The sequence below is a fragment of the Emydura macquarii genome, unplaced genomic scaffold, assembly GCF_026122565.2.
Source record: "Emydura macquarii macquarii isolate MOO-44397 ecotype Brisbane River unplaced genomic scaffold, CSIRO-AGI_Emac_v2 contig_2768, whole genome shotgun sequence".
In the NCBI taxonomy this organism is placed as follows: domain Eukaryota; kingdom Metazoa; phylum Chordata; order Testudines; family Chelidae; genus Emydura; species Emydura macquarii.
Window position 1 is genome coordinate 51,011,563 of NW_027132905.1, and position 21,080 is coordinate 51,032,642.

The 21,080-nt window shown below is 43.0% G+C and overlaps 1 protein-coding gene across 2 annotated transcripts in view; it reads left to right on the plus strand.

Moving 5' to 3' along the window:
* Nucleotides 1–15,977, plus strand: part of FBXO42 (F-box protein 42) — a 72,352-nt gene extending 56,375 nt beyond the window's left edge. For both annotated transcript variants that reach the window (XM_067566218.1, XM_067566217.1), the window contains exons 5-10: nt 9,195–9,348; nt 11,549–11,659; nt 12,579–12,675; nt 13,738–13,794; nt 14,339–14,455; nt 14,720–15,977. In XM_067566218.1, the coding sequence (XP_067422319.1) occupies nt 9,195–9,348; nt 11,549–11,659; nt 12,579–12,675; nt 13,738–13,794; nt 14,339–14,455; nt 14,720–15,835 (1,652 nt within the window). In that variant the 3' untranslated portion in view covers nt 15,836–15,977. The remainder of the gene's footprint in view (nt 1–9,194; nt 9,349–11,548; nt 11,660–12,578; nt 12,676–13,737; nt 13,795–14,338; nt 14,456–14,719) is intronic.
* Nucleotides 15,978–21,080: the final 5,103 nt, after the last annotated feature.

Genomic DNA, 21,080 nt, shown 5'->3' on the forward strand with positions numbered 1-21,080 from the left:
AAAAATGCATTTAATCTTCTAAGAGAACTTAAAGCCAAAAAGCATTTGGCAATTTATCAGTGTTGCCACCTACATAACATTGGGGGGTGGGGAAGGGGACAATTGGTTTTAACAGTAAGGTTTACAGAGGTGAACCAAATGCAAAAATTGTATCCAGCATTGGATCCTGAAATGCCCACACTCCAGCAGATAGTGTTTATATTCGGAGTTTTTTGCTAGGGCCTGTCCCAGGTATATCTGACCTGTACCTGCTGTGTTTCCCACTTTCTTACACTCCCCAGCACTCATTTTCATCTGCTCTAATGAAGTGCGAAGTACCAGATCCACAAGCACATAAGCATTGTATATTTGGAGTCCTGCAGGTTCAAATAAACAGCTGTTTGTTTCAGTGACAGGAAGCTGAAATAACTATAGTATCCTCTTCTTCTCTGGCATCATGCTGTAGGTAGTTCCTGAACAAACTTATTTGAATATGCAGTCAAACAGGCTGTTCTTAAAGAAATAGTGTGATGGTTGAGAGGGTCACATGGTACAAAGCCATGAAATTTAAGTTAATTGGTTCCCATTGCGGCTGTAACTCAGCTACATTGCACATAAATGATTCCCTGTAGCTTCTCTGATTTTATTAACATGGACTGAAAGAGCCAAGAGATTTCGCTTGTTTGCTGTAAATGCACTCAAGTCAACAATTCCTGTACAGAGGGCTTTAAACTTGCTGTATCATGCCAGGGATTGTGGAGCTAGGGCAGCCCACGCAGTCGTGTTTATGCAGGAAAGTCCAGCTGTGCTTGTGGAGCCATGGCTCTCCCCTGGTCTGTTTGTGGTTTAAGTATATGTACAAAGGGGCAGTTACATGTGCCGTGGAAAGGAGCTTCACTTAGATGGTGTATAAAGTGTAAGCCATGATGTTTTGTTGACAGGTATTTTGTGTGTAATATTTCTCTTCCTCCCAAAAGGGAATGTTCCTTGTGGGATGGTGAATAAAACTAGCAACGCTGTTAATTGGGATGCCTGTGGAGCAGAGAACAGATTGAGTGCACTCATCTGCTCAGCCACATACACCCACCCCCATCCCACCACACCAATTATTTTTATATTAGCACTTAGTATAATAAAACAATTTCCATTTTCTCCATGTGCATCCTTAAGGGAAGATGAGCAGCAGGCGCTAATCACCCCCTCCTCAGATTAGAAAACTCTTTAATTAGCCCCCCAGCATTGGTTTGTGTAGCATTTTCACCATTACTTCGATCACTTGAATTCTGCAGGGTGCAGTATCAGGTAGAAAACACATGGCAATTAAGAAGAGCATTACAGTAAAAAAAAGGTGGTTTTCTGGCTGGCATTCTGCTTCTATATGTGTGAGTTGAAAGGAAGCTTAAAATAGTACTGATCTCAGGGAATTTAATTCAGGCTTTGCTATTAGCTGTAAAGTTGATTTTTCAGGTTTATATGGACTACTTGATGATCTCTTACTAAGGTTTATTCAGCACTTTCTTGGAATGACATTATTGACACAAGGGCAAAGAGATGAGCAAGTTACGTTACAGCGTTCATCCCAGACTATTGCTGAAAAAACCTTTTATCCCACACCATCACATTCTGTGTACGCTGCATATGTTAACGAGCAACTAGTTTACAACCGTTTTAGATGACAAATGGGGGGAGGGGGAGAAATCCTGAGTCCTGTTTTACACTAGTCATACTTGCTGTCACTGTGAATCTGCAACAGTGGGAACATTCCTGACAAATGCTAGTGTAACAAGGCTCAGGAATCCAACTGCACAAGGCCTTGAGGGAGTCAGAACCTCTAATATGCCTCGGTAGTCACAATTGTACTGTCCCATAGGAACAGAAAACTATCTTAAGATCTGCCAGGATAGAAGCAAATGCTGCAAGTCTCATTGGAAAGTCGGGCATCTTCCCTTTCCAGTGGGAGAGAGCCCATGTTCCTAGTCCTACATGTAGGATGGTATGGTATCAGACCGTAAATCATTCACTGGAGAAGATCTGAATATTCTTGGGCCAATGTAATTGTTTTGGGGGTGGATGGGGGGGGAGGGAATGTCACACTTGAGAGCGAGAGAACCTTTCTCTGAATAAGCAGCTGTTTTTAATGTTGAGTGTTGTGCTGCGTATTTTAGTAAGATCTTTTTGGGTGCCTCAGTTTGCTTTGTACAAATGATCCAGTTAGGAGCTTGGGAAAGGTTTTATCCTTTGCACTAGTCCCATAAAGCTGCTTGGGATTTCATATACCATTAACTGTGTGCCAGGTTCCTTAGACACATTAGGCAGGGTCCCTGTCCTGAAAAGATTATGGTGGACATGGATTTTGATTATTTCAAAGTCACAATTCAGAACTTGTTTAATACTTTATACATTAAACTAAATTCCCATGTAAGACACTCCAAAAGGCATCTGTCTCCTTTTCTCTAGAGTGTGACACCTGAGAGCAGGAGGAACAAATTAACTTCTTTTTTTTTAAACCCAATTATAAGGAGCATTGAAGAGTATGGCCCTGCAAAGCAGAAACTGAACAGTACTTTCTTGACTCTTCCTTTAGGGTCTTTGTGTTGAGAAGGCCCAGTCTAAGCTAGTAGTAAATTCTTGTCTCTGGGAGCATTCATAATCTCAGTACGCCTAGTTGTTAATGTCTCAGAACAGAAACAGGAAGGGTGATTATCAGGCAATGGTACAAGGGAGCTGAATATTTTGTACTACAGTATTTTCCAGACCTGGCAGACTGAGTTAGAAGGGTAGCTTATCAGCATCCTCAAGGAACATCATGGAGATTTCCTCTTGACTTTCCTTCTCCTAGTACTTCCCCCATAGCATCTCCTAATTCTGATGCTTATCTTGTCATCATCAGAAATCTCCATCTGTGCCAGTAGCTTTGCTATCTGACCTATGAACTGTGGCTCCCCGAGGCTGACACCTCACCTTGTCAGTTGTTAGAGCTCTACTCAGCAAACTGCTTGGAAAAGGCTTGTGAAGAGCAAAATGTGGATTGGATCACAAAGGCAAGGAGTTTTCTCTTCCTTAATGCTTTGTTTGAAGGGCGAAGGACTTCTGCATTTCGAACTGTGCTGAAATCCTCATGATGTAGTGAATGAGGTTGAATACAGCATACTTGTCATACATAGTCAAGGTTATAAACATGGACGTGAACATCAGACCAGCTGTTCTCGTTCGGTCAGAATTAGTCCAGTGGATTTCATTGTTTGATAGGCAGTATTGGAGAACAAGAGTTCTGAATTCTTTGTTTTCCACGGGATGTGTTAAACAGTAAATTGACAGTTGGTGCTTTCTTTGGGGAATTACTTGGGGTGGTGCTTTAAAAGGTTGAAGGCAGTGATTTCAACCATACAAGTCAGTAATCTCCAGCAATGCACACAGCTTGTTCAATCTCATACCTGTCATAAAATCTACTAACAGCCACTCAATGTACAGGTTTTCCCAGGAGGAGTTCCTGTAGGGTATTGCTGTTAGTTATGGGAAGAGTTGCACAGAATCAGTCATAAGAAATGAGTTGTTGCACAGTTGTAGCAAACTCAGTGCAAAACCACACAAGAATTTTGATTAATTACATTCCTTTGCAGTTGCTCACATGTTACCATTGACTGATTTCATAGAGGGCCAAAAAGCTTGGGAAACATCTGCACCAATTAACAGTGGCACAGAACATTGCTTTGTGTATCTGATTATCCAAATTTCATCATCTGTGCTCATCAGAATATACCCTTTCTTGCAGGACAAGGCAAGGGAGTTTGGTTAAATTTGTTCCAGTGACTTTGTATCTGATAAGATTAAGTGCAGGGTTATCCTGGAGAGCGAAATGCCTGTTGAGAGTTTCTCATATGGAATACCTGGCTTTGACAGGAAGTTAGCCTTGTTTTCTGCAATTTCACTGCTCTGCTTTTATATTTTATGTGCCTAGGTTTACCAGTATTACTCCGCTTTTACCAAAACTGCAGGGTCCACATGTATTGAGAAGGTGACCACTCCCCTGGCCCATCTATCTCTGACACTTCCAGTATCCCTGAATTTTAGGGGTTTATTTTGCTGTCTTCCTAAGACCCATTGGCATGTCAGTTGCTTCTCTGCAAATGCTCCTCTGCCCTTACAATTAGCTTAATAAAAATTAGAGGTAAAATAAAGCCAGTTTTCCTGCCAAGGCAGGATTGTTGCCCCTGTATGCTTTTCTAGTGTCTTGTCCAGTCTTGTTTTCAGTGTTCCTTTTTAAAGGCTGTTGGCACCAAAAACATTGTTTTCTAGAGATGATGTCTACATTGCCTCTGGGAGGAAGCCTCCCACCGTGGGTACACCGACTTGTGGTCATGGGACTCACACTAGCACACTGAATATAACTGGATAGACAGTGCTTTGATGGAGCAGCTTGGGCTCTGAAGGTCACCCGCTCCTGGCTTCAGAGCGCATACGCCAGGCCAAGCGGCAATGTCTCCATAGTTACTTTTAGTGTGCTAATGTGAGTTTTTGGATCCAGGCTGAGGGACTCGCTCCCACATGCAGTGTAGATGTATGGGACATGCCTTGATGTTTCTTAAGATGTTAAATTAACTGTAAGGCTTTGGGATATGTGGGAGCCTGTGGGGTCCTGCTGTTTTTTGAGAGAGAGAGAATCTCACCCTCTGCTATGAGTTGCTGTTCTCAAACGGGCAGCGTGACCAATAGCACTGGACTGGGCTGTTGCTAGACACCCAGTTACCATGTTCTAACCTTTAAACAAAGCTCTTTCCAGATAGGAAATCGTAATCTAGATAGGGAACCTCCCTAGATAGAAAGTTCACAAGGCCTTAGAATGGTCTCCTTATTTCCTCTTATTTCATTTGTCATCTTGAAGGCCCCACTTAATGATTATTTTTCTGCAGCCTGAGGAGCTTCTATGCTGTCCTTCATGGAGACACTGAGGCAAAAGGAAAGCTGGTTTTGATCTTTGCATGTTGCATGCTAGCGCAGTGTAGCTCTGTGAGACTATTAGACTGTCCATACTCCTGAATGTACTTCGTGTATTTTAAAAATGTAAAACACTTGCCTATAAGCTTCTGTCTTAAATATATGGTCTCTGATGGAACTCAAGCTATATATATCTTCACTAGAGTCGCTACAGCTGCACCACTGTAACACTTCAGTGTAGACGCTCACTGAAGTGACAGAAGTGGTTCTCCCATCGTTGTAGTAAATCCACCTCCTCGAGAGGCAGTAGCTAGGTCTACACTAGGGGTTAGGTCAGCTTAACTACATTGCTGAGGGGTGAGAATTTGTCACACCCCTGAGCAACAAAGCTGGATCAACTTCACTTTTCAGTTTAGGCCTGGCTCAGAGGGGTAGGAGGTGGGGGGATATTTTTCCAAGCTTCCATGGAGGCTGGAGATTTCCTCTTTGAAAGATACTTGTCTGCTTCATGAGTTGGCAAATTCATCAGTTGAAAGTGAGGCAGCCAGAAGCCTGGCAGAAGCAACTCGCCTCACAAAATGGGCACAGCCATGAAGGTATAGTGCCTTGTTTAGCCATCAGCAGGCTCTCTCTATGCTCAGATCCTTTTCCTTGAGGGTAAGAATTTAAGAATTGTGCTTCTCATAAAGACTCTTTACAGCAGCATCAATGGTGACCAGGGTTGAAGTGGGAAGTACCCAGAGGTCAGTGCATTCAGCTGATAAATGCAGTTAGTAATTAATTCTAAAACAGTCCCACTAGATGTCAGTTTGTGGCTAACAGCTCCCCTGGTAGTGTAATGCCACTATGCTTTTAACAGACAGTTAGTCATAAAGAGAAATAAGCTTTCCTGTGTGGAAGAATTTGCTTCTTGCCTTTGAAATGCTGTTAAGCAAATTTTATAAAACTGTTTGAAGGAGTCTTTATGCAGCTCCAAGTAGTTGAGCCTGTCTGATGTTTGTGATGGCATGCTCCATCTGTGCATTGTGCACACTTGAGACGGGAAGTTAGGGGGGCTTCCTGTCAGTTCCCTTTTTTGGAGTGCACAGTCAGAACTTGTTTCATGCTCTTCTCTGAGAAGCTCTTGACCTTTTCAAATGCATGAACATGCAAAGTGACATGGGGAGTCAATAGACAGCCAGCCAATGACATTGTTCAGTTCATGGTGGCTTTAGCAAGTTGAGATGAAGTCATTTGCTGATTGGCTTCTATCACGGTAGTTTCTCTGTTGCATTTGCTTAACCTTTATCTAAAAGTCCCCAGTTAAGAAAAGCATCTACTGCTGCTGCTACAAAGTGCAAGGTGGTTATTCCATTGCTCAGAACAGACACAGCCTTCTGTCACTCCCTTACTTGATCACAACCAAAATTCGGTGTGCTGGACCTGGGTTCTTGTGTACTTGTTTTTCACAGTTATTCTCCATTTGATGTTTCCGTCTTCTTGTGAAACCACGTAGAAATGTCTCATATTTGTTTGGTTTCTAGATTGCCTCTTAAAGTTTTAACTCTTTCAAAAGTACTTTCCTGGTTTACCGAATTGATTTCTCCTTCATATCAGAATAAAATCCCACTCCCATAATGCACCTCTTCACTATCAGTTAGTAGACCAAACTTCTCAAACAATCAGGGCCAGACTCTGCTCCTGTGGACATGTGAACAACTCCTGTTGACATGGTTGACCGTTGCGTGTGTATATCTGAGTCAGGAATGTGACCTTCGGGTTATAGCAGTGACAAGGTTGTCACTTTAGCTGAGTACATGACTATGCATTATAGAGTAGTCAAGTCAGTCTGTTATGTATTTGTAGTGATTTTTTCCCAGGTTACACAGTGAAGCTCCTAGCACACTTTTTTTGTATAAAACTAATTTCTGTCCTGTTTTAAAAACTGATCAGAATGTATCTTTAGCTTTGGAGTTGCTATCAGCATCTTCACAGTAACTGCATACATATCAGCCGATCAGCCTTTGTTTAATACAGAGTAACATTCTATTTTTGTTACCTTAATCTCCACTAGAAAAAAAAGATGCATTTACCTTTCAAGTGGGAGACAAACATTTGCTAAATATATATTCTCATAATCAAGATAGGGGATTAAGCATATACCATATTTTAAATCTTTCTATGATGGGAATCCATTAATTCTGCATTCATTTGGCACTAGTGGTGTAGGAAGACAATCTCCTTGGCTAGTTCCTTAAGACTGGTTGGTCCTCAGAGCTCTTAATGCAAAACATTTGTGTTGGGAAAATTTAATTTTGTGGCCAAGTAATTAGCTATGAAAAGTGGCAATTGTTAAGAATTTGATTAATGGCATAGAGCAATCAAATCTGAATCATTTCTGACATTTTAGTCGTTAGGAAAATGTAAATATTTTTTGGAGCTACTATAAATATATTTTAGTGTGTGAATTACCATCTGAGCTCCATGTTTTCCCCTCTTTCCCTCTAGTCATCCATCTGTGACAGCAACAGCTAAATGTGCTCATGTCTGGGAAAAAAAGGCCACTGGGGCTCAGGGGAAAGTCTTTTTTCTTGTTTGTGTTGGGGGATGCTTTCAGTTAGGCTTCTAATTTCCCATCACTTGGGATTCAGGCTTGGAATAATGACTTTGCACAGAATGTAGCACCTTATATCCAAAGCTCTCAAAGCATTTTACAAACACACAAGTTTCACAAGTCCTCTGTAAGGCAGGAATGTTTAAATAGCTATTTTGACTTATTAAAAGTACAGTCTTGGTTCTGTCTCGTTACCTACTGAAACACGTCTGTTTAAACTGTTCTGTTAGGACTGTAAACTAATTAGCTTGGGTCCATTAGCTCAGAATTGTAGATGGTAATAGAACGTTTTAGGCCAAATGCATGGCCTTGTCTAGAATTGCACATCACTTCCTGCAGTCAGGCTTGCTTAAATGTGCATTTCTAATTTCTCTGTCTAATTGTGGGCACAGTTGGGTTTTTATCCTTGCTTTGTGTGGTGTCTCTCCTTACCGATGAAGTCACTATGACTTTGCTAAAAGCTGCTGTGGTGAGAAGATGCTAGAAAGCTTCTCTGCAAAGTACAGGGAATCTCTTCAAATCTGGTGATTGACGTGGGAGTATTTGTGGGGAGAAACATCACTGTCTATTCTATCTCAGACAGTTTTGCTATTTGACTGGGAAGTAATCCAGAATGTCTAATACCTCGGACTGTTTATTCAGCAAGGTCACCATGCAGCACCTCTGCCTGTTAGAACAGGCAGTGCTTATACTTTCTCAGTGAATTGTGGCAGGTTCCCTGATAGTTCAAAGGGATGTGTTCCTTTTCTAACTGGTCTGGAGAGAGGACTTTCTATACCTCGTAGCAGACTATCTTTGGCCGGTTCAAAAATAGTCACCTTAAGAACCAATTCTGAGTAGTATGATTAATTACAAAGACAAGGTTAAAAAAAAAAAAAAAAGTCAAGATTATAAGCAGAACAGTTCAGTAATATACTTGAGGCGGAGTGTGAGGTGAGATCTGTGTTCTTTGTCCGGTTTAGTAAAATGGAAAATAAAGGCCATCTTATCTTGGGTAATATATTACAACAGATTTCAATCCCAGGGATACAGCCACCTTTCCCTCCATTTACATGCACCACTAGTACAACCCAGAATGCCTCATCTGAGCTACGTGACCAGACTGGGACCAGTAAACCCTTAGAATTTTAAATGGAGCAAATCTAAGATAGCTTGCTTATTAGTTGGTGCTTCAGATTGTAAGAATTCTCTCCTGCCATCTGTAACCTGCAATCTCCCACCACTCCAGATTCTGAGATGAGACTGTTAATCCCTGCTGGGAATATGCAGGGTTAATTTTGCATCTTCCCAGTTCCGTAAAATGAGATTCAGTAATGCTGTGGCTTGTAAGTACCCAAAAGATCTTCCTTGGGGAAAAGTTACTAGTTACTTGGAGGTAATTATTGCTTTTATTCAGCACTAAAGCAATAATTTAAAGTGATATGTTAGAAAGCTAGTAATTTCCTGTCACTGACTGACAGATGTTTTGCCATACGTGAGATGTGCTTTCAGGCTTGTACTAATTATGATGACACAAATTGGCAGTAGTTTTCTTCCCATGCTGCTTACTCTAATTTTGTCTTCTCTTCCTCTCTGCCTTTTAGAGGGGAGTTTCCATTTTGTCACATTTCAGTAAGATCCATGCACAGCTTGGCTGCTGGTTTGAAGTGCTGTTTCCTAACTTTTCCCTTTCTCTGCCCCCTGCCAGGTTCTTATCCTTCACCGAAGGCTGGGGCCACTTTAGTGGTATATAAGGACTTGCTTGTGCTGTTCGGTGGGTGGACGCGGCCAAGCCCTTACCCTCTGCACCAGCCAGAGAGGTTCTTTGATGAAATACATACCTACTCGCCTTCCAAAAATTGGTAAGAGAACATCTTTAGAGTCTGGATTGGAAATCTGCTTTTTACCTTGAAGTGTATCCATACACTCTGTGAATATATACAGAACTGCTTTTAAAAGCCATGGTTCAACCCCTCTGACTGACTTTGCTTGTGGAGACACAGGAAGGAGAAATGAACATTCCCTGATCCTGGGTTGGATGTCCTGATGCTTTTGTGACCCCTGGTAAAATATCTAGCAAAGCAATGTCCAGAGATCTGAAGAGACGAGCGTGCTACTATCTGAGCTGTCCCGATGGCTTTATTTTCTTAGAGTAGTAACTAAAATGGAACGAATCCCAGTTATTTTCTTAACTCCTTCCTGCTGGGGCTATATAGGTGTATGGTAGGAGAGTGGAAGTAGGTATCTGGAACACGTAGTTCATTTGGTCATTCATTTTGATTCTTTATTATGTCTAACAATAAAGCCAAATGGGGGAATATTTAACACCTAGGGATTTTACTTAGTCAAAGTGCAAAATTCAAGGAGAATAAGGTGAGGAGGAAAAAGGACACCGAGGCGAGAGAGGAGGAACAGACAGTCTCACGTCCCAGGCAGTATTGGGATTTAGCTGGTGAAGGTGGCGATGTGATCTGGGTCCCTTTCTGTGGCCCAGTCCGGTCAGGATGTATTTCAGGATTAGGATGAAGGAGGTCCGGGAATCCATGATAGATGATGGGAATGGCAGCCATGACGGAGAAGCCTGCTCCAGTCAGTAGCCAATCGAGGCAGGCAAGCCTCTTATTTCTGAATTGCTGTCTGCTCTGTCAGCCTTTAAGATTGTCTAGGGACAACGGAAAAATTGTTCAAGCCTTCCCTTTCCCGGAATAAGTGCTCACGTACATCAGTGCTGAATGGAAATATTTTGTATGTGAGCTAATGCCATAATAAAGTAGTGATGAATCCTACCTCTGTTTCATGTAGGCATTTAATCATGAAAAAGCTCAGTTATCTATTTAAGGTTTGGGCAATGTCTATAGTGTGCTGCTGTTAAACAGTTAATGATAATAGTTGAGGACAAATTTCACTGAAAATATTAATACTACCAATTTAAGATCCTCCTTCCTTGACACGGTCAGCAATATTTAAACAGTTAACAGTAAGTTAACATCTTTAAATATTCGCTTTTAGTCATATTTGGTCTTTGTAGAAGTTTTTCCATAAGGCTTTCTTCTCTGTAATAAAACTTCTTTTATGAGCTTCTCTTTGTTGATATTATTTAGAATTGAGCTAATTCTTTTGGATTGCTGATCTCTCTGCCCTTCAGATTGCAAGCCCTCAGGGAAAGGGCTTTGTATTTGCCTGTAAAGTGCTATGCCCACCTAAGGAGCTATAGACACGTTTCCTCCCAAAAGGGATTTTTTTGGTACAGATCTAGAGCCAACAAAGAAAATGTATTTTCTGTTCCACGTTGCTAGCATGTTCTCTGACAACTGACGTCCCTGGCTCAGCCACACTCCAGTATGAGCTGACGTGCCTTGGCTGTTCTTGAATTTGAAAACAGTACCATTATTATTCACTTCAGACCTGTTTTGGTTCCAAACTAAACTGTCTGCCTTCTATTCAGATTGTGTTGCTGGTTCTGACACCAGATCATTTGTTCAAAATGGTCTATCACAGATGTATCGCTTTTCTGTCTGTTTGCATCATCACCTTGTTTTATTTCATATTAATTTACACTGTATAATTCCCTACCTTCCACCCTGTTGGTGGCCTCTGAGGTAGTTGATATGTAACATTCTTTTCCTGCTCACTGGGAACTGCTGCTGTACAGACCTGTCAGGCCTCCTTGCTGGGCTCGCTATTTCTATTACCTTAGCATGTAAGAGCCCCAGCCAGGAACCAGAGCCCCATTGTGCTGGGTTCTGTACAAACAAAACAAAAAGATGGTCCCTGCCTCTGGGTCTGGCTTCCTATGGTTACCATCAAGTGAGAACAAACGATCCAGTGCACCCTTTTAAATAACCGGCGTTTAAATCTCTGTGGCTGGAAATTGCAGCTCCCAAAAGTCATAAGCCAATGGGCTCTCTCAGGAGGCAGTTTTCCATTGAAGGGTGTAGGACTGTTGTCCAGTTTTTAAAAAGCAATCTGCCTTTTTAATTTTCACCTCTGGAGGGGAAATCTGAGGGGAATCTATAACATCATAATTCACTCATTTTACTGTATCCTCACCTGTTTCTTTAGGTGGAACTGCATAGTGACAACCCACGGTCCCCCGCCCATGGCAGGCCACTCGTCTTGTGTAATAGAAGACAAAATGATTGTCTTTGGAGGTTCCCTAGGATCTCGGCAAATGTAAGTCTATAACTTCTTTTCCCCCCCTCATATTTCTGGGAATCATGTGAGCATGAAAGTGAGGACCAAACACTGGTTAGTCATGTCTGGTGCAAGCAGGATTGATGGAAGCTTTCCATCCAGAGCGGTGACAGTGCACCATGATCCTGACCTCTCATTCTGCGCTGCCAGTCTTGGATCCTTTCTTGAGCTGAGCTTGTTCATTTTGCTGAATCCTACCATATTGTGAAGTTGAAAAGCACCCCTTACTGAAACCACTAAGCCCGCGTGGACCTCCAGTGAAATCAGTGAGGCAGGGCACGGTGCTCCGTCCACATGGAGTGTGTTACAGGGCTGTGGCCCTAGACTTCCAACTGGGAGGATTCAAGTTCAGAACTTCTTAAAATGAAAGTGGATTTAGTGGCCTCAGCTCTAAGGATTGTTTATCCACCTCGCAGTGCGGTGCAATTCAGCAAGCTCAGTTCAAGAAAGTGCCCTGGACTGAAATAGCAGAGGGAAAGTCAGGTTCCTGGTGCACTGCCTCAGCTGTGGGAGGGAAAGCTTGTATTTAGGAAAATACTAACTTCCAGTGTCTCTATGAAGCCTTGGGCCTGCTGCTCCTCACTTCCCCATTGCTGCGTCATCTTGAAACAAAGTTGTTCAGTGCTCGATGCAAGCTCCTGTTTGGCCACTGTCCCATTACTACTTCCCGTCTCTGTGTAACTTGTGTGACGCATCAATACACACAGATCCCTGGCCTGTGGGAGGAACACACAATCCTGAATCAGTAGTTTAAAGCCCTCAAAGTGCTGGTGATTTCAGCACTACTCTCTGAATGGGAGCAGTGCTGCAGTCTTCCTAACTGAGGCTTATTTTTGAGATTCCCAAGGAAGTGAGTCTCTGTGCCTCTGGTTCCATGTTTATCTTCTTGTCTTTGCAGGAGTAATGACGTCTGGGTTCTGGATCTCGAGCAGTGGGCTTGGTCCAAGCCAAACATCTCTGGGCCTAGTCCTCACCCACGAGGTGGCCAATCTCAGGTGACCGTCTCCTACAAGTTGTTCAGTAAACATTGCAGTCCCTTGCAGTGAGCTCTACAAGGAGCTTTAGCCGCCAGCACAAAGTGTCAGAATTTTGCTTTTCTAACTTATCCTTATCGGTCACTTTGTGTTCAGCTTCCAGTCCTCACCTATGGGGCTTCTAAAAAGTAACTCCCCCTTTCTAAGCCATCTTTGCAGTCTCTGCATGCCAGGCCTTTGCCCCCTTTCCACTTATTTCACCAGTTTGAGAGGATGCATTTGAAAAACCTCTTGATATTGAGCCAGTTTGTAAATGTTTCCATGTTTTGTGTATGTGCCCAAGACTTGATTAACACTTCTGAAACCCAAACCTTCCCATTTTAACGTGTTGAGCAAAACATTGCTGTCCATCTCATCATATGAAGATCCATTTCTGTTTGCCCTGTGTGGGACCCCTAGAGATTACCAGACTCACCAGATTTCATATTTCAACTCACATGGACAGTTCCTAGTAAGAGCATTCGTTCTCTGGAGCCCATCTTGATACCTTGCATAGAGCCCTGCAGCATGCATGCCAAAGCAACGCCCCAGATTTCTCATCTCCTGTCCTGTCTGACTTTGGCCTCAGCAGACTGCAGCAGGCATTCTGTCAGGGTAGTGCTACTGCTCTGTGCACCACTGATAGCATGGCGATGGAGGTCATGTAAATACTGACTGTGGGCAGTTGTGTCAAATGAACAGAGGTAAATTCCCTAACTAGTTCCCTCCACTTGGAAAGTTGCATTTTGACTCCACCTCCTGTATTCATGTCCATGTATATTATGGGGAGTTGCAAAGGCGGCAGAGCTTCAGACAGTCTGGTGAGAGGGAGGAGAAGTTGCTCCAACCCTTAAAGGAGGGTCTGCGAGTAGACTGGTGCAAGAAGGATGTCACGGGTACATTAAGGGAGCTGGATGGGAACCCACTTGTTGCTTTGCCTAGGGTCCTGCGAAACCTCGCAGCTTCATGATAAATAGTGATGGTCTTGCTTAAAATGCTGTTGTGTTCTCCCAAACCGGCAATGCTTTTCTTTGTCCCATTTAGATTGTAATAGATGATGAAACCATCTTAATCCTTGGTGGTTGTGGCGGTCCAAATGCAGTAAGTATATAAAGTGTGTAAGTATAAACACAATGTGTGCCTCTTGTCTGAGACAAGCTTCTGTGTACAGCCAGGGGGGCCCCCCAGTGGTCATAGCTGTCCATTATCCCGATAGCAGTTCCATAGGTCAGCTTATCGGTGTGCAGCAGAGCAATCTTGACCAGCGTGCTTGGCCACTGAATTGTCTTCATATAGTTCTCACCTGTGCTATAGTTGCCCTTAAATAACGAACAATAAAATGCATTCCACGTCTCTGGCACCCATCCAAGGATTTCAGAGCAGTTTACAAACGTTCCCTCTGCAATAGGTCAGAATTATCCCCGATTGACAGTTGGATGAGAAACTGAGGCATGGAGAAGTGACCTGCCCTTAAGATTCCATCCTGGTAGTCAGGGATAGAATCCTGAATCCCAATCCTGTGCGCTAACTTCCAAGCCAGGATTCCTTGCTGTCTGTAGCAAGATGGCTTCTGGAAATCGTTTTTTCTGGTGAAGATCTTCTTGAACTAAGCTGAAGTTTCTGGTTGTCACACATTTATTTGCAGCTCTTTAAGGATGCCTGGTTACTGCACATGCACACAAACCCTTGGACTTGGCAGCCATTGAAAGTGGAAAATGAAGACCATGGAGCCCCTGAACTGTGGTGTCATCCCGCCTGCAGGGTAAGGGGGCCGGAAATGGAGTGGTGGTATTACTAAGAAAAATTTGTTGTGGAGGAAAGCTTTTTTTAACTGAATCAGATCTCCTGGATCCTTAACATGTGATCTCTGCTAGGGTGTTCTCCGGTGGAGTATCCCATGAATGCTGTTTCAGTGCATGTTTGACTTCCAGCATACGCTCTCCCCAATGCACTAACACTGTGCTAGGGGTTGAGGAACGTCTCTGCAGCAGACGTTTGTAATGCTGTGCTTATTTTCATCTTTTAGGTGGGACAGTGTGTCGTGGTCTTCAGCCAGGCTCCCAGTGGGAGAGCGCCACTTAGCCCCAGCTTGAACTCCCGCCCATCTCCTATTAGTGCCACGCCACCAGTCCTGGTTCCAGAAACACGGGAATACCGCTCTCAGTCTCCAGTCAGGAACACTGACGAAGCTCCTTGTGTGAATGGTCGCTGGGGGACCCTGAGACCCAGAGCACAAAGACAGACACCATCAGGCTCCCGGGAAGGGAGCCTGTCCCCAGCCAGAGGGGATGGGTCCCCTGTACTGAATGGTGGGAGTTTATCCCCTGGAGCCGCAGCAGTGGGGGGTGCCTCATTGGACAGTCCTGTACAGGCAGTATCGCCCAGCACGCCTTCTGCTGCTGAAGGATATGACCTGAAAGTTGGACTTTCCCTGGTTGCGAGACGAGGATCACTACCAGATCAGAAAGATCTGCGCTTAGGGTCTGTAGATTTGAATTGGGATCAGAAACCAGTTTCTGTTAGCTGTCAGCTGGATGCTGTGGACAATAGGACAGTTGGTGGAAGCATGAGAAATCCCCCAGAGCACACAAATGGAATCCATAGCCCACCTCATGTCACTAGTTCTCTACCAGGGGCGGTGTCGCCAGGTGCACTCCGAAGAAGCCTGGAGGCTGTCAAGACCCTGTCTTCCAAAGGTGCATCTGCGTCAGCAGCATTAAGTCCTCCTTTGGTGTCTTCACCAGGATCCCCTGGTAGCCAGAGTGGGAGCAGTGCCGAGGGGGCGCCAGCACCACGCCCAGCCTCCGCCCAAGGGGACGGCCACTCCTTACCTCCTATTGCTCGTCGCCTGGGCCATCATCCACCGCAGTCTCTGAATGTTGGCAAGCCTTTGTATCAAAGCATGAACTGCAAACCCATGCAGATGTATGTGCTAGACATTAAAGACACCAAGGAGAAAGGGCAAGTCAAATGGAAAGTGTTTAATAGCAGTTCTGTGGTGGGGCCACCCGAGACCAGCCTACACACCGTGGTGCAAGGCCGGGGAGAACTGATCATATTTGGTGGCCTAATGGACAAGAAACAGAACGTGAAGTACTATCCCAAAACAAATGCCTTGTACTTTGTGCGAGCAAAAAGATAATGTGGCAAAAGCTGTTCAACCCCTTCCCTTCCTGCCCCACCCCCCGTCCATGGCTTTCTTTTTTTAACCCTTACTCTGTCACGCAGGCATTTAAACTGTGAACTAGGGAACGACCAACCAATAAAATCCAAACAAAACTTTAGCGCTGCCCTCTAGTTTCCGGTCTATGACCCTGGCTCTGGACTTGGTTCAAAAAGTCCTTTTTTTTTTTTTTTTTTTTTTAAAGAGAAAATTCTGTTTACAAACGGGGAGAAATCTCCATTCCAGTGGGATGAATTGTTGCTGTGTTCTAGCAGGAGCTTTGCTGCGCCTTATTTTTTGCTGGTAACTAGACCAAGAATTTGGGGAGAGTGGGTGGGGTAACCTCTAGGATCTGATAACTTCTTTAGAATTTTTCAGGGGTATGGAGGGCCTTCATATATCTCTCTACAATTGCAATCTCTATACAGATGTTGGTAAAAATGGTCTTCTAAGAACATACTGAACACCTGCAGGCAGGAGGCTGTATGCTTGTGTATACTAATAAATATCCATGCTTATCTTGCTAAATGTGGCTGCATAAAGAAAATAGCATTTTTTAAAAATCCGTCAATACTGCAGCCACTACTTTAATCCTTAATCAACAAAGAGACACAGATGCCTTTTTTCCTGAATGCTTTGGCCTGACTGTACCATTCTTGTCCTGTACAGTGAGAGAGTTAGAAGGGAGAAAGGACGGTTCTGCATTGAAATGCCAGGATCATCCAGAATTAAATTATTTATACAGCCCACCTGAGTGTCCTACCCGGTAAAGTCCTGCACTTGATCAAACCAACAGTTTGGACTGATGACTTCAGAACCCCTGACAGTCTTGAGTTGCCAGCTGCTGAAATAGTGCATATATCATTGATATTTGAAAAGGCTAAAAAATGGAAGTTACAGTTTTAGAATGATTTGTACATGTGTGGTGAGGATCTTCAGAAGAATCAGTGGCTGTGTGCATCCTTAAGGTTTGACTTCTAAGTTTTTCCCCCTAAGATTTTGTCTAGAGACTTTTATTGCCTTAAGAGTGCTCCACTTCACACATGTACGTGTGTGGACAACTGTCCTGTGAGCATTGGCATGTCTTAGGTCATCTTTGCCTATGGAACAGAAAGAACATGTGCATACAGGCCCCAATTCATCAAAGCACTTAAGCACATGCTGAAGTCCCATTGACTGTAAGCACGTATTTAAGAGTTTTACTGACCTGGAGCTACACAGACCATATTAGATCCTTTCATAGCTTGTTTGAGTTAATAATTTACAGTTCAAACTTCTTGGTTCATGCTCACATTAAAGTTATCCTGCTGGATAATGCCTCAGAAAATAAAATTAATCCAAAGCAACATTAAAATTACAATATCAACCAACCAAAGCAAGGAAATTCAGATGTAAAGCTGCTGCTCCATCCTTTACTATGGATTACCTTTTATCAGTTTGCTACTCCTTTAGTGTTACTCCAGAGTGCTTTGTATTCAATTCCTTTGAACTTTTTATAGCTTTCTTTAAGTGCACAAGAGATTTTGAAATGGCCAATTTTAGTCCTGAAGGGATTTTTCAGCCAAGTTACAAATACTTGCAAAATAGGGGTTTAAGTGGAATGCTTGCCCGGCGTTAACAGCCTCCATAGTAATCACTGATACTGAGAATTCACTTAGCTAAATCAACAAAGACTTAAAAAGGAGTCAGAATTGATTGGAACTATATACACTTTTGGATGAATATTCTTTCTTTCCCTCTGCAGCATGGAAGAATTGCAATAGAGACTGACTGATCCACATAGGGGCACCAGTTTTCCATAGGTTTCACTTTCACTAGTCTGTGATCCTGGCTGCTTCTGAAGCCTCCAATTTTCCTGTGACATTGTGGGTTGTTAAATCTGTTGGCCTCTATTCTACAATAGGCTGCATCCATACAGAGCCCTGTTGTAGTCACTGGTGTTCTACACAGTGCAGGCTGCAGGATTCAAGCTTTATTTTTAAGTCTGGTTTTAAAGCAAAAATTACATGTTGCCAGCTTTCTAAACAACCTGCTGAACTTTTTCTGCTGTCAGTAAAAAGGCGGAGTGTGGAACTGACCAGCTAGGTTCACAGTATCTCATTAGCTAATACCCAGACCTTCCTGAAAGTGGTGCCCCTGTGATGCACCACACTGTGTTACCAGTTAATACTGTCATTGAAGCACAAGGCTCAGCTTTCCCCCATCTCAGTCTATCATGAGTGTCCAGCTCTGCCTTAGCACAGGCTGTTGAGAACTGTTCAATAGGTATCGTGGGGCTGTTCAAAGAGAGTAGCATATCGTAACTACTGAGGGGAGGGTCCATAGTCCTGAAATGGTGTTTGAGCGCTGACAAAATGTTTAGACACTGCCTGCATTCCTTGACTGGAATCATCACAAAATTAACCTTAATACGTAAGTGGCATAAGTAGGAAATCATTTCCTACTCACAGTGAAACCTGCACAGCGGACAGATCCGTGATAGTCGTCATTGCATTGAATATATCATGAAGTGGCTCCTTTAAGATTTCTTATATAATTTTGTTTCGACCTTTAACTGTCTCCACTAGGCCACTGAGTTTTGCTGGACTTTTGGGTGATCACTTAAGACAGTTCTCAGTTTACCTAAATCTAGAATCACACGCCTTTTTAAAGGGGGAAGGAAAAAACCCTTCTCTTAACTCCCCAACATTCTTTCCCCGTACTGACCCCCCAGTGAGAAGGTATTTGTTTGTTCAACAAACCCCAAATGGTTTCTTTGAACCTGATGGCTGAAAACAAGAGACCCCCACCCCAGCCGAATTTGTTTGCAGCCCTCCAATAAAACCTGCCTCCTTTTGACTGGAAGGCACTGAAGATACCTCTTTGTACACTGCAATTTCAGCACACAGACTGCTTCCATTTCTATGCTCATCTTGAATGCAAAAATCAGTTTTGTCCAGTGCAAAGGTTGTGGTTGGGTGGTTTTAAAATACTTTGAGGCAGAAACAAGTTCAATTACTGTTGGCTGCTTAACGCTGGACTGGATTTAATAAAAACCTGGTCTATCTCCCAGATCCTCCAGCATCACTTGAGCCCTGAAACATTGTTTTGAGGGTGTGGGCTATATTTGAATGCACCTTTAAATGCTGTTGTATAGAATCTATTAAATCCACCTCTGATTATATTGTTTAAGATGTAAGCCAATTTTGTCTTAATGAAATTACATACCTCCCTCCCTTCCCCCAACCTTAGTAGCACCTACAGTATCTTTATCAAGATTTAAAATGTTCTTGAAGCTTTAACCCCTTCCATTTGCTGCAGAGGTGCCTTTTATGTTGACGATATTGTGTTGACTGCTGTTGCTTAACATAGCAGAGGTGCATAGCCAATGCTTGTTTTTTTCTCCTCTGCCCAATCTTGATTTGAACTCCAGTGAGATTTCCCTATACGGGAAGAGATTGATGTTTCATTTCCATGTCTGTCTTTCACCCATGGTTGATTTAGAGCAAAATTTAAAACTTTTATAAAGCCAACTGCTAGTGAATTTACACTGTCTGTCATTATAGGGTTTATACCCTCTCTCTCTCTCTCTCTCTCTCTCTCTCTCTTTCTCTCTCACACACACAATCATCATCATCATACACCAGGCCTCAAGTGCATGAAGTTCACTGCAGAAGGTAAAACTGTACAAAGTGACACAGGAAATTGTCTGGGTAATTATATAGGCAATGATCAGAATAGCTTCATACCAGGTTGCAAGCCACCTGGAAACTGTAAAGGGGTCTTCCCAGTCTTGCTTGCGGCATTTCCCGATTCTTATTTCCATCTGTTCTAGTCTTTGTGGTGATCCTGGCATGGTAACGTTTCACTGCTTTGCTTCATTTGTGGCCTCTTTACTAACACATTCATGTTCTGCCAAGTCTGCAGACTGGAGCAGAAGGAATGGAAAAATCAACCCCTTTGCCCTTCCCTCCTCTGCCCCATGTGTGTTGCAGAAGGCATGTCCTGCATGGTTTCAACATGGCTCCCAAAGTGGTCTCTCTCTGAATGACAGAAATGTTGGGTTTTATTTCCTTGCTGTCCTCCCCCATTCTGTCCCCAAACAAACAGGTTTCATGTGATACGCACAAAGTGTGATCCAATGTAGCTGGTGCTGTGGGCGAGATTTCCCGTATGACTCAGGTGTACAGGATGACTTTGCCCTGTTAGTCGGTTTAGGCTCATCCAAGTGTAGGAATAACAAGTGGATTTCATTGATATTTAAATCTGTGTAAATTTCATTTTTGTTAAATGTTTTCCCCCAATGAATTTTTAGCAATTTAACAAATAAATAATTTAAAAAAGATGGCTGGTAATGGTTTTTAAATGATTGGGTTTTAAATCTAGCTTTCAGGTAAACTCTGTAGCAAGAACTGTATATTGTTCTAGTGGCATCTGTTGGCTTTCTTCCACATATTGCTCCCTCTGTGCCTTTTCTCCCTTGTCTTAATGAGTTATTGCGATGAATTTGACAGACAGCAAACAAGCCTTAAGTGTTACCTGTTGAGATTTGAACTGAAACTGGAAGGAGTTTCTGTACCATTGTTTCAGTTAAATGTATCTGTTTTGTTGCACTGCCTTCCTTTGCAAGAGGACACTAATCCACTGAAGTCAATGGGACTCAGCACATCTCCAAATGAAGCCTTGAGTGCAATTTTTCCTCCCTTTGCAGGACCATTTAGTAACCAATTCAGACCTTTCAGAAGGTACCATGACCAATGGTGTGGTACATCCACGATTGTGATCTGAACTGGGGGCGATTATACCCCAATATACAATTTAAAAATGTCCAACCCTAAACAAAGTGATGAGACAAATATGCAGAGTGTCCTTATACAATGGGGGAAGATTTTAAAAGGCACAGATGGTAGGTGCCTTTTTTGCCTCTTTAAATTCCCCATGTGTCTTTGGTTTTTACCCCCTGAAACATTACCTGAAAGGGCAAGGGCTTAACTGAACTAAGAAGCATGCTGATGGGGTGAGTCATGCTGTGCGTTGCTAGAAGAGAAGAGCAAAGTCTGAGGGATAGTCACTAGTACAGGATGTCTTCTGCTCCAAGGCAAGGAAAATGTTCTCAAAACTTGGCTGTGAAGGGTAAGGAGTGAGCTGCTGTTTTTCCATCAGAAGTTACAATGGGAAATGTTACTGTAATGGAAACCTTTACTTACGGGGGAAAACAGGGAATGCGCTCGTGAGTCCTTCTGCT